The 13,158-nt window shown below is 44.5% G+C and overlaps 1 protein-coding gene across 1 annotated transcript in view; it reads left to right on the top strand.

Moving 5' to 3' along the window:
* The window catches only part of LDLR (low density lipoprotein receptor), a 32,276-nt gene that overhangs the window by 8,351 nt on the left and 10,767 nt on the right, over positions 1–13,158 (top strand). The window contains exons 3-11 of the mRNA XM_055003273.1: positions 2,174–2,296; positions 4,046–4,423; positions 5,050–5,172; positions 5,508–5,630; positions 6,993–7,112; positions 8,749–8,874; positions 10,659–10,830; positions 11,456–11,683; positions 12,506–12,624. Of these exons, the coding sequence (XP_054859248.1) occupies positions 2,174–2,296; positions 4,046–4,423; positions 5,050–5,172; positions 5,508–5,630; positions 6,993–7,112; positions 8,749–8,874; positions 10,659–10,830; positions 11,456–11,683; positions 12,506–12,624 (1,512 nt within the window). The remainder of the gene's footprint in view (positions 1–2,173; positions 2,297–4,045; positions 4,424–5,049; positions 5,173–5,507; positions 5,631–6,992; positions 7,113–8,748; positions 8,875–10,658; positions 10,831–11,455; positions 11,684–12,505; positions 12,625–13,158) is intronic.

Here is a 13,158-nt window from a genome sequence, read left to right as displayed (position 1 = left end):
ATCAGCCAACATCAAACGATTACCAGAAAAGTCTGGGAAATCTGCAATGGTGGAAACCGCTAATTTACTCACTGCCCGTCCCTCCTGCCTCACACACCCCTCCTCTGGGAGAAAAAAGTCCAGGAAAGCCTTGGAAAATTGGGATAGGGGAAAGAGCTTCCAGAGGAGCCGTGTTAGTCTGTAGTAGCAAAATAGTAAAGAGTCCAGTAGCACCTTTAAGACTAACCAATTTTATTGTCGCATAAGCTTTCGAGAACCATCTGACGAAGAGAGCTGTGGCTCTCGAAAGCTTATGCGACAATAAAGTTGGTTAGTCTTAAAGGTTCTACTGGACTCTTTACTACAAGAGCTTCCAGCGAGCTTTTAAAAGGCTGTAATCGCATTTGCTTGTAAACCTGTATAAATTCAGGTTTATCTGGGATAGATTTATTCCGAGTTCCAATTTTATTCAGGATTCTTTAATGTTACTGGCAATGGTTTGACATTATCCAGATATATCCGAATCGTACACCTCTTGCTGAACTGTAAAGATTTATGAAATAGTAGTTGCAGTGGCACACTCAGCATTCCATTTTTCCGCAAGGAGCATGCCGCTGACTGTTGTCAGGAAACACCTGCATGCATTAGGTCAGTGGAGAAAGAACTGAAGAGTGATGTCAGCCTCTCTTCGTCAGCTCCCTCCCTCCCATTTCTAGGTAGGATGGAGGGTCTGCTAGAAAGGTGGTACTTGTAATGATCAATGTGATGACTGCTGCATGCGGTGGTGGATGGTATGCTTTAAACAGCCCTGGTCCTTTTTGGGTGTAGCACCATGGTTTTGCATAGCAGTTTGCAGTGACATCACGAGAACAGCCAGAGTTATTTCTTGCCCATGGCTTGCCCAGGTAGAGTGGTTCCCATCTGAATTTCAGGTAGACCCTGCTATTGTTTGACTCTGTCCCAATCCACATAGGCTAAGTACCTGAAGTGGCAGCCATGTTGAACCTAAGGAAGTAAAGCAAAAGAAATAGTTTAAATAAAATAGATGCCCATCTTCTGTAGAGATCTGGGGCGCTAATGGTGACCTAAATTAAACAAAACAAAAGTCCAGGGGCACCGTAAGGACAAACATCATTTATTTCAGTACAGTCCTCCCTGAGTCAAAGCCCATTTTATCAGACAGGTATCTATTTGAAGTGGGCTGTGCCTCACAAAAGCTCACATTGAAATAAATGGTAGACTTTAAAGTGCCCCTGGTTTTATTTTGTTAGGACAGACTAACGTGGTTGCCCCTTTGCAACCCAAGTCAAAACTCTCATGCTACATAAATGCTTGCAATTGAGTTTTAATTGAGTAAATGTTCTGAAATGCTTGAAGCTTTCATAGTTAAGAACTAAACTTCACACTTCCCCAAGTAAAAAAGGCATATCTGTTGTAATGCCAAGGGTTTGCTCTCGTGATAGCCAATAAGGAACTTGTGAATCAAGATCTTTGGAGCTTCGAAGAGTTCTGTGCTGTAGATTTGCAGCCTCTTCACTGAGCTACTTATTCCTAGGGGTCTGTGGAGGAGAACTAAGGTGATTGAAATGCATTGATGCTGTAATCACACAACCTTGACCGAAAATGTCCTGCATTCCCCAGTAAAGTTTGTTTTAGTCGCTCATGGTTTACTGTCAGATGATAAGAAGAGAGATCTTGGCGATACTCTTTAAGGTCCTTGAATGAGGGATGTACACAAAACAGAAAAAAAGTGCTAAAATTGGCCAGCTGCTTCCACTTGACTGTGTTGAGAGATGGAAAGGGCTACAACATACAGAGTTGGAGGGGGTTGGTCAGGTTGGAAGTTTTGCTCCGTGCTTATACAGAAAAGATTCCAGTGCTTTGCTGGACTCCCTTTTTGTTGGTTGCACTTACATACCTAGGTGTGTGTGTATAGGTGTGTGTGTATACTGACTGCCAGTGGCACGTGTGCTATCTCTCTCCCCACCCCCAGTACTTTCGACTACTATCACACATCAGCGTGCACAGAGGAGAGAATTGAACAGCTCAAAATGATGGGCAGTTGTTCTTCTGTGCAAGCACCATATGCAAACTGTTACCCCTCAGTGAATCTCTCTGTGCTGTCAGTACAATAATAAGCATGAAGCACTAATCCAGACCTGCTGGACTTTCAACATCTAATCTGTCTTTTCAGCCTCTGTGACTTGTGATCCGGGGCAGTTCAGGTGCAGCGGTCGCGTAAGTCGTTGTATTGATATATCCTGGCGTTGTGACTCTCACGTGGATTGTGAAAATGGATCAGATGAAGAGAATTGTCGTAAGTTGGACTGAGAACTGCTGCACTGTGCTGTAAAAAGGGGGGGAAGGGGAAGAGTGGCTGTAGCAGGGATGCTGTGGGACCAGACTCCTGAAGTATGTTCCTCCAAGTGTTCAGGCAAAGTTTCGAGGCCAGCGGTAAGGAATTGTGGTATCACAATCTGTTGAAATTTGGGATAGTTGCCAACTCCTTGTACATGAGGCTAAATTAGCTGTAATTCCAGGCACTCTGTTGTCGGATCCCCCAGTGTGACCAAAAGTGTGCCTGGTACTTCCGTCTTCCATCTTAAGCCTCAAGCAATCTATTGGAAAGCTGACGCTTCTTTTTAAGGTGCTAGCTAGTTCCGTTTCTTCACGTGTTCCATCATAGCCCAGTCAATAACTGTAACTGTTTGAATTGTGAAAAGAAGCATGCACGGTTCAGTCAACATGCACAATCCAATCACTTCAACAAAGGTTTAGTGGAATCTGGACTCTCTAGTTATAAATAATATTTTCACAAGGCAAGTGATAGTCCGACTATTTCTAGAACGTTTTTTAAAAAAGAGCAAATACCAAATGAAGCTTAAACAGTCATTCATTTTAGTGGCCCTTACAATTGTGAATGGTAGCAGGAGGAGTTCCAGAGTACAATAAATGAATGCATCTGTTGAATAGTTTCCTGTTGTCATTTCCTTCTTTTTAGAATTGCTCAAAATTTACATCTTCCGTGAAGCTTTTGGCTTAGAGCTTTTGTCCTCATCCCCGAGTGTGATGAAGCAGAGGGGCAATCACCGCAATTTTGCATTTGTTACGTGTTGCCGTTTCTTTCTCTCATTACCAAAATCTTTTTAGAATTAAATTTTTTAATTTAAACTATAAACTACACACCTCAGGTCTCAGCAAAGAGGCCTGTTGATTGCTTTAGCTGTGTACTCAATGTTGTGAGTTTTCCAGAAAACTAAGGTGGGGGGTGGATTATCTGATGTCCTAAGCACAGTGTGGTCCAATCTAGAGTGTTTATTTTGGCTTATATCTAGTAAATAAATGTGAAAAATACTTTGTTTTATGTCCCAGTTGCAACAAGTTCTGGAACTGATAAACTTGATGAGGGGGCAAACCAAGTGCCGTTTAAAGAAATTCAAAGCCTTAGCTGGAAATGATTTGTGTTGGAATAATTTTTGTAAAAATTAAAAGGCAATATAGATGTACTTGTTTAAATTTAAAAAGCAAGCGGAGGGCCGTGAAAACTGCTGACCTTCGAACGGCAACACAGCCAAAGAACACGAGGGCAAAGGGCCTGATAATGTTGAGGGCATGACTGTCTGCTCACTTTGTCCCTGGAAGTCGCTGGGACGCTTCATTATTTGCTTCATGGCAGAGATTAGTGACCATAGTGTCTCTGCTGCCATATGAGAGGCGGCATCTAAATAAGAAAGTTGCACTTTGGTTTTGATATGCCCGGCCAAGAGGTGTACGCATAACTTGTTTTTTATTTGGATTTTATTGGGGCTTCGTTCATTATTTGTGGTTTGATCCTCCCGGTTTACCAGTCAACAAAGTATGCATGCACTCTCTCACACCATTTGTAGGAATAACCACCTGAAAAGGCACTAATTACAACTTCCAAAGTTGCCCAGTATTGCGCTGGCAATAGAATACATTCATTGTTAATTTTATGAAACAGCACATCTTTGGGAATGGAAAAATTCCTACAGAAAAAGAAAGCCCCGGGCCGTAACTGGTTTTCTTGTGCTCTGCTTCTGTATAGCCCCTAAACCTTGTGTGGAAAATGAATTCCAGTGCCAGAATGGGAATTGCATCGCTAAGGATTTTGTCTGCGACAAAGAGGACGATTGTGGGGACGGAAGCGACGAAGCCCACTGCCCGGCCCCGACCTGCCACCCCGAAATGTTCCGATGCAACAACTCCCAGTGCATTCCCAAGCTCTGGGCTTGTGACGACGACCCTGACTGTAAGGATGGATCGGACGAGTGGCCGGAGCATTGTGGAGCAGGAGCGGCAGCTAAGAAACCCAACCCTTGCTCTTCATTGGAGTTCCACTGCGGGAGCGGGGAGTGCATCCACCAGCGCTGGAGATGTGACGGAGGCTTTGATTGCCGGGATAAATCAGACGAGACGAACTGTGGTACGCTCTGGGAAGGGCAGGGTGGGTGTTGTGGGGGGATTGGACGGGAGGCTTTTTTTTTAGAAAAGAAAAGGGCAACAATACATAAAAAGGAATGAACATAATATATAACAGCACATTAAAGCTAGAAAAATATTACTCCTCCATCTACTTAGCTACTTTATACTTAGCATTTTATATTTGGCATTATATTCAATATTTTATATTCAGCATTTTCTAATTGGCCTGCTTCCATAAAACTAATTTTTTTCTTAATTGCCAGCAACATAGACAAAAAGGACTTTCCATTTTTCCTGAAATGCTAAGATTGGTCTGTTAGGCGTATAGGAAGTTAATTTAGCCATAGACGCATATTCGCACAATTTGTTCATCCACTCAGGCACATCTGGACAAGAATCTGCCCATTCCTCCCCCCCCCTCCTTAATTGAAAAATACTTTGCATTTAAATGGTCTCAGGTGCTCCCCTCCAAAACAGTCCAACGTACTGCACCCCCATCCACAAAACAAGGATAATGCTAACTTACCTTTGAGTGCTATTGTAAAGATCATTATACTTGGGCACAATTACTGTACATACTAAGTACACGTGAAGCTGTCTTTCTGAAAAGTATCCATTTCTTTGTAGCTAAATCTACGTGCCGCCCAGATGAGTTTCGGTGCGATGATGGTTCATGCATCCATGGAAGCCGGCAGTGCAACAACGAAAATGACTGCAAAGACATGAGTGACGAAGTTGGCTGTGTCAATGGTGAGGATGTACTCGCTTACTCTTTGGCTGAGTCGCAACCGGAAACGCTCGACACTTTAGGGGGAATGACCATTGGCTGACTTTTGAGATTGTACTCAGAGCTTATTGGTGCAAAGAAGTGAACACTAAGGGGTGTGTGTGTGTGTGTGTTATGTGCCATCAAGCTGCCTCTGACCTATGGCAACTCTATGAATGAAAGACCCCCCCAAAAAACATTCTGTCGTTGAAGACTTAAGTTGCTAATGGTTTAACAAAGCCTTCTGTCCCTCTAACAGAATTCACAGAATAGTCTGAAAGTACAATGTTGAATTAAGGTTGTTTTCTTTTTGTAACAGTGACAACCTGCGAAGGGACAAACTCATTTAAGTGCCATTCTGGAGAGTGTATCTCTATGGACAAGGTCTGCAATTCAAAGAGAGACTGCAGCGACTGGTCGGATGAACCCATCAAGGAATGCCGTAAGAAAGAAATCCTGCGGTTCTGCTCACAAATTACCTTGCAGCTTCGCTAATCCGAAGCTTTAGGGGGTGCACTCTGAAACTGCTAGCTAGCGTAATCCACAGCAAGGTCGGGTGGGTGGGTCAAGGAGAGCGGGAATGGATGAGCGGTAGTTGAAGCATGTGATGGAGACAAAAAAAAAGCTGAGTAATACAGCGTGGGGCTTGGTGTACAGAAGGTACCAAGTTCAGTCCCCAGGCATCTCCAGATAAAATAGGGCCAGGCAGTAGGCGATACGAAAGACCTCTTGCTGAAAACCTGGAGATCCACTGCCATTCTGAGTAGACTGTATTGACCCTGCTGGATCAAGGGTCTGAATTAGTATAACAAAGCTTCATGCGTACTTAGTATGTACAGTAGCTGTGCCCAAGTATAACGATCTTTACAATAGCACTCAAAGCTGTTATCCCTGTAATAGCATCATCCCTGTTTTGAGGATGGGAGTGCATTGCTTTGGACTGTTTTGGAGGGCAGCACTTGGGACCATTTAAATGCAAAGTGTTTTTCAAGTATGGGAGGAAGGAATAGGAGAAAAAAATCACCAGCACAGATACGGTCTTTCAGAAATAAGAGCTGAGAATCCTGCATTAAGAGACAAAATGCTTTGTGCATAAGGTAACATCCCACCCCCAAAAAAAGAGAGAAAAGGGGGGTTGGACTTTGAAAAAGGAGTTGAAAAAGATTGCCTTTTGGGCAACTGCCTGGCTTCTGTGGAAATAGAATACCGGACTAGAGAGAGACTTGGTCTGAACCTGCACAGCCAAACATCTGTGTTTTGCTGAGATAGCTGTTTCCAGGGCTCAGAACAGCTAACAATGGAGAATTCAAAACACAGCATTCAGTTTCTGTTCTGCATGTCCCAAACACAACGCTCATCTACTGAGTCTCTGTGAAAAACAGAGAAGGGGGCGGGGGGAATCTGCCTTCTGTGAAGCCCGATGCAGTGGCAGAGAAACGTCCTTCCTTTCTTCTGTGTTCTCTTCAGTTCACAGAGAACTTGATGGAGGGGAAGCGTGCTTGCTTTCTGTTTGCCCTGGGATTTTACCATAAAAATACTGCCTTCTGCTTTCCGCAAAAGACTTAACATGAAAGTGGAGGCAACACACAAATCCTCCCTGAAGTTGTCTGCACATTCAACAGGACTTGGTGAAGGGATCAGTGTCACCTGTGTTGGGGTTTTTTTTTAGCATGACTATGGGGCAGAACCTGGTGATGTCATAGGGTGGATGGAGCTGGCTCCAAAGGTCCTTTTAAAATATTTTAATAGTAAGATTAATGTGATGAGGATAGCTTTGTGATCTATGCTGTATTCTGTCCCCTAGGAACAAATGAATGCTTGGCCAACAACGGTGGTTGTTCTCATGTATGCAATGACTTGAAAATTGGATATGAGTGTTTGTGTCCTGAGGGCTTCCAGCTGGTGGATCAAAGAAAATGTGAAGGTAAATTGCGGCACCGGTCTTTCTTGAGTGCCCATTTTGACAGAGTTATGATGTTATGACTGTTTGTTGCAGCTGTTTCTTTACTTTCCCAGGATGTGAATTCTTTTTGCTCCTAGCAATGTGGGAAAAGAGCCTGCATAAACTTGGACCCTGTATCCTCCCCTGTGCTGATTAGCCCACCTCTAGGAAGGGGGGGGGGAATATTCGCCTGTAAATGATGTATGTTCTCGATATTTAGTTATGCCTCATTCCTGACAATGACCCTCATAAGGTCATGATACTAGAACTTTCCAGTAAAGCTTTATGAACACATTGGAGTCTTTTGGAAAGCTATTTGGCAGAGCCTTCCAGTTGAAGACTCAGGTCTCCTCCTTGGCACGCAGCGCCTTTTATCAAATTCAGCTGCTGTGTCGGGTTGCTTCTTGGTTCTAGGCACAATTCAAAGGGCTGGTTCCCACCTGGGACCTAAATGCCTTGGAGCCAGGGTGCCTGAAGGACCACCCCCTCCCATCCTGTCCTGCCTACCGGTTAAGATCTTATTCCCTGCAGAGGTGAGGCAGGAAAAACAGGGTTTTTTCCAAAGTGGCACCTTGCTTTTGGAACGTCCATCCCCCTGAGGCTTGTCGGAGAACTGCTTTACTGTCCTTTAGGTACCGGGCTAAAACACGTCCCGCCCACTCCCGGTTTTTAGTTGAAGTGTTCCATCATTTTGGGGAGACCCAGTGTGGTATAACGGTTAGTAGTGGTTAGTGTCAGACTAGGGTCTGGGAGACCCAGACTCAATACCCCAGTCCGCCACGGAAGCTTGCTGGGTGACCTTGGGCCAGTCACACATTCTCAACCTTGCCTACCTCACAGGCTTGTTGTGAGAATAAAATGGAGGAGAGGAGAACAATGTAAAGCACTTTGGGTCCCCATAGGGGAGAAAGGCAGGATATAAAAGTAAAATAAATACACATTTTTATCTGTTTGTATCATCCACTTTTAGCCTGAGAGAATTTTTGTGGATGTCGTTTTAGACTGCTGCATATTGTTTCTATTGCTTGTTAGTATGGATCATTTTATGGTGGTTTTTATTATTTTATTGCTTTTATTTTTACTTTGTGAGCTGTCTCGAGTCATTTCTGAGCGGGCAGCTTATACATTTATTAATGAGATCAACATTTGGAAAGCAATGGTTATCAGACTTGTGTTTGAACGATAACCAGTAGCAAGTTCGCTTGGAGAGTGAGGTTGATGAATGAATATATATGAATGTCCTTTATACTGAGTCAGACTGTCGGTCTGTCAGTGTATTGCCTGTTCTGGCACTGTTTCTCTAGGGTCTCAGGTAGAGGTATTTCACAACACCTGATACTTGCTGAGGATCAAGCCCTGGGAGCTTTTGCGTGCAAAGCAGGTTCTCTGCTACGGGCACTTTTGAGATTGACATCTTAAAGGAAAGGAAGCTATCTGAGTAGCAAAATCTGCTACAAAGCAAGATGGGGCATTTCGTGGGAGGAATTAGACTGCAGAAAAGTAGTGCTGTTCGTCTGTTGGAACAAAATGGACTTGTTGGACGGGAAATACCCCGCAACTGTATTGTAACAAGAACTGCTTAATCGGGTGCAAAGTAATATTTTCTTTGGCTTTGTAGATATTGATGAATGCCTCAACCCTGATGCCTGTAGCCAAATCTGTATAAATCTAGAAGGAAGCTACAAGTGTGAATGTAACAAAGGCTATCAGGTCGACCCTGCCACCAGGGCTTGCCGAGCAGTTGGTAAGTTCGGGATTTTCTATGCTGCAGTGCTATTGCAGGATTGTGGGGCAATCGGGGCTGCTGTGGAGATGGGCAAGACTCCTGTGTTCTCCCCTGCTCATTACTGGAGACAAGACAGGACGACTGAGCGGCCTCTGTTGTATTACATCTCTGAAAAACAAGTCTTTGACCCTCACAAAACCAATATTTGCACTAGAAAGCTTGTGATTCTTTAATTAAGAGCAAACTGGGTAAGAGCAAACTGGATAACATGTATGGTTGTTGTGGGTTTTCCGGGCTGTATTGCCGTGGTCTTGGCATTGTAGTTCCTGACATTTCGCCAGCAGCTGTGGCTGGCATCTTCAGAGGTGTAGCACCAAAAGACAGAGATCTCTCAGTGTCACAGTGTGGAAAAGATGTAGGTCATTTGTATCTACTCAGGAGGGGTGGGGTTGAGCTGAGTCATCCTGTAAGAGTTTCCCAGGGTGTGGAATGCTAATGGTGGGAGGCTTCACTGTATCCTGAGGAGGTTCTTTTGCATATGGATTGGTACTTGATGTGCTAATCTTCTCTGCAGGGCTATTGTCGGGGATAGAATGTTTTGTTAGCCTGGTGTTTTTCAGAACTGGAAACCATGCTCTGTTCATTCTTAAGGTTTCTTCTTTCCTGTTCGACAATACATGGATAACATGTATTTTCAGCATCCTTGTGCCGTATGTAGATCACGTTGATCTGAGACACAGGGCTTGCCTTCTGTGTCGTACCTGCAGGTGTCTGATCGCCACCCAAGCAACGCAGCTTGCTTCTGGGATGTGATCTGCCCTTCCTTATACAACAGGTCATATGTGATTTTGCTTGGCTTCCTTTCCTCCCTGTTTCTTTTGTGCTGTTAGATCTTAAACTATGAACTACTTTGAGTGTGTTGAGAAACGTGACAGTAATAAGCGGGTATTTAAGAAGACTCAAGGTGGATCACAATTAAAATATATAAAACCAATAAATACAAAACGGAACCTTGTATGCTTTTGATCTTCCTAGCCTGGCTATTCTTGAAGGTCAAATTAAAATTCAGAGAGAATAAACCGGTAATTCTAATAAGCCAATGATAACTAATAGTAGGCGACGGCATTACTTGGTGTCTCGGATATGATTTCTGAAGCTCAGTTTATCGTAATAAGTATTCCAAGTATGTAGTTGCTAAGGTGTAGGACACTGAATCTTTATGCATACTTACTCTTCTTGTAAATGCCCCTGCCATTGATAGTATGGATAATGTAGGTTATGTGTGTGGAGGAGAGGGTATGCTAAAGAGTGCATTGAGGGTCTCGAAGAGTGCAATGAGAGTCTTGTATAACCATGTGGCTTTTCTCTCAGGAGTCTTGAGGATCCATTAATGCCCTAGCCTGAGTTACACGCTCTTTCATCTCTCCGTCCCCGTTCCTTTTCTGTGCACAGTCTTTCCAGCAAAGTGGGAAGCAGATTGCCCTTTTTCCAGCCCAGCTTGTAGTAGAGGGTTTGTTAATTTCCTCTTTGGCTACCAAAGGCTCTGTCAGTTTCACTTCCCTTTTAAGAGGCAAAGAAGAAATAAACAAATCCTCTGAGCAGATCTCCCTGGCTCTGTAGAGAGGGGAAATTGACAAAGACTTCCAATCTCTTTTAAAACTCAGCTTCCCGGCTAACATTGCAACTCCCTTCACGTGCGCGTCCTCGCATAATTCGTCTCTTGTAGCTTAGCTCTGAGAGAACACGTTAAAGATGCTTCAGTTTCCAATGTCCCTTTCTCCTCATTACTACCCAATTTCCAGGCACAATTGCATACCTTTTCTTCACCAACCACCACGAAGTCAGAAAGATGACTCTGGATCGCAGGGAGTACACCAGTTTGATACCCCACCTAAAAAACGCAGTGGCTTTGGATATGGAAATTGCCAAAAACGTCGTCTACTGGTCTGATCTCTCTCAGAAGAAAATATACAGGTAAATTGGCTGTTGTGCGTGTCGTACTCCTGTTGATAGTTGTATCAAATTAATAAGTAACCCTTTTAAGTCTTAAGAATTGCTGCTTCTAGACTCAGGTAGTGGTAGAAAGGCAGAGTGGATAAAGTGTGCAACTTGGGCCTTGCAGAGCCACATATATACCAGGGGTCCCCAACCTTTTTGAGCCTGCGGGCCCCTTTGGAATTCTGACCCAGGGTGGTGGATGCAACCACAAAATGGCTGCTGCAGGGGGCAGAGGTGACCAAAGACAAAGAAAAGGGGCACAGAGATTGCAGGGCTTTGTGGAGGATCTGAGTTGCCCTTGGTTCCCATTTATGCTGCTGGAATATTGAGGGGCTGGAATATTGAGGGGCTGGAATATTGAGGGGCTTGCTAATTAGCTGCTGTGTTCAGTCTAATGCAATCATGGCAGCTGGCTCATAGTCCTCTGCCAGATTGGCCTGTTTCTCTCATTGCTGATGGACTCTAAATGCTGGGTTACAACTATAAGTGGTGGAAACCCAGATTTCTTTGTTCACTAGCGGTGCAGGAAATCAAGAAGTGCTGCTACTATACAACAGTCCCTCTCTTCATCAGTGTTGACTGTCTGCTTATTTTCACACAGCACCCCAATCGACAGGGCTGACAACCATTCGCATCATTCCACGGTGATCAGCAGCGGCATTCAAGTTCCAGACGGCATAGCTGTCGACTGGGTGCACAGCCACCTATACTGGACTGACTCAAGCCTGGGCACTATCTCTGTAGCCAGCACTGAAGGCTTGAAGAGGAAGACTCTTATCAAGGAGGATGGTGCCAAGCCGCGGGCCATCGTGGTTGATCCAGTGCATGGGTATGTACCCCTTCAAGGCCGCTAGAGCGGTGAAGGAAACTTGCCTTGAGTTTCTGACCAGTTGGGCTCTGCTTCTATGAGAATGTGCTCTAAGAGTGGGCAATGAATGAATGAATGAATAGGAAGTTGGACTTGGGAGAGGTTACTTCAGAGCGGCTTGCTTCAGAGCCCGTTTGGTGTCGTGGTTAAGAGCGGCAGGACTCTAATCTGGAAAGGCAGGTTTGATTCTTCACTCCTCCACTTGAAGCCAGCTGGGTGACCTGGGGTCAGTCACAGCTACTAGGAGCTCTCTCAGCCCCACCCACCTCACAAGGGTGACTGTTGTGAGGATAATAGTAACATACTTTGTAAACTGCCTTGAGTACGGCATTGTCCTGAATGGTGGTATATAAATTGAATGTTGTTATTATTATTGCTTTAGCATAGTGGTTAAGTGGTCAAGCTGTGAATCAGCACTCTGCTGGTTCGAATCCCACTCCTGCCATGGGCTGTGCAGGTGGGCTTAGGTAAGCCACTCTTTTCAGCCCCAGCTCCCCAGCTGGATTGTGGGGATAATAAGAACACTGATTTTGTTCACCTCTCTGAGTGGAGCACTGATCTGTCTAGAAGAGCGGTATAGAAGCACAGTTACACGTGCATTTGTTGTTGTTATCTGTATTTTCTAGTGAAGTGTTCCCCTCCCCACTTCCCCAATAAGTGTGCATGCTGGGTGCGGGGGAACCAGGTTAACCCTCAAAGGCGATTGGAATGGTCACAAAAATTGGTTTGAACTAATCCTTGTGTTTGGGCTTCTTTCTTCTCCCTTCCCTGTTTGTCTGTTAGATTCATGTACTGGACTGACTGCGGATCATCGGCTAAAATTTCCAAAAGCGGTCTGAACGGAGTAGACACCTTTCCCTTAGTGAACGAAGGCATTCATTGGCCAAACGGAATAACCCTGGGTAAGTCGGGGCATTGTGGAGTCGAAGCGGTAACAAGCAGTGGGGCACAGGGAGGTGTCCGGAGGCTCCTTTGGATTCCATTTTCCGACTGGGAGGAGACTACTCCTTCAAAGATTGTGAGGTGGTCTCTGTGCATCTCAGTGTTGGCCTTTGTGCCTGCACAGAGCTGTGATTTGGAAACTTCTGTACCTATCTTTTAGGCAGGAAAATCCTCTTCAGACCATGCATGCCGTAGCCGAGGAGGGGGAACCACCTTACCATTCCTCCTCCTTAATTATTGTTTCCGTGACCAAAACAGCGAGCCATCGCCTACTAAAAGGGAAACCTAAAGTTTACTGCCGGAGTTATGTGATTTAAACAATCAGTTTAGCTCTCCAATCTAGAAATTCAGGACACTCCAAAAGAATATGATCTATAGAATCAGTTCTGAACAACGCCACCAATGGGAATGCATTCAAATGCGCGAGCATAAATGCTCTTCTGTACTTCAGGAGAGTTAACTCCAACAAATAGTTTGGCATTTTTATCGGAGGA

Source organism: Eublepharis macularius, chromosome 19 (genome assembly GCF_028583425.1).
Source record: "Eublepharis macularius isolate TG4126 chromosome 19, MPM_Emac_v1.0, whole genome shotgun sequence".
NCBI lineage: Eukaryota > Metazoa > Chordata > Lepidosauria > Squamata > Eublepharidae > Eublepharis > Eublepharis macularius.
This window is presented reverse-complemented; position numbering and strand designations above follow the sequence as displayed.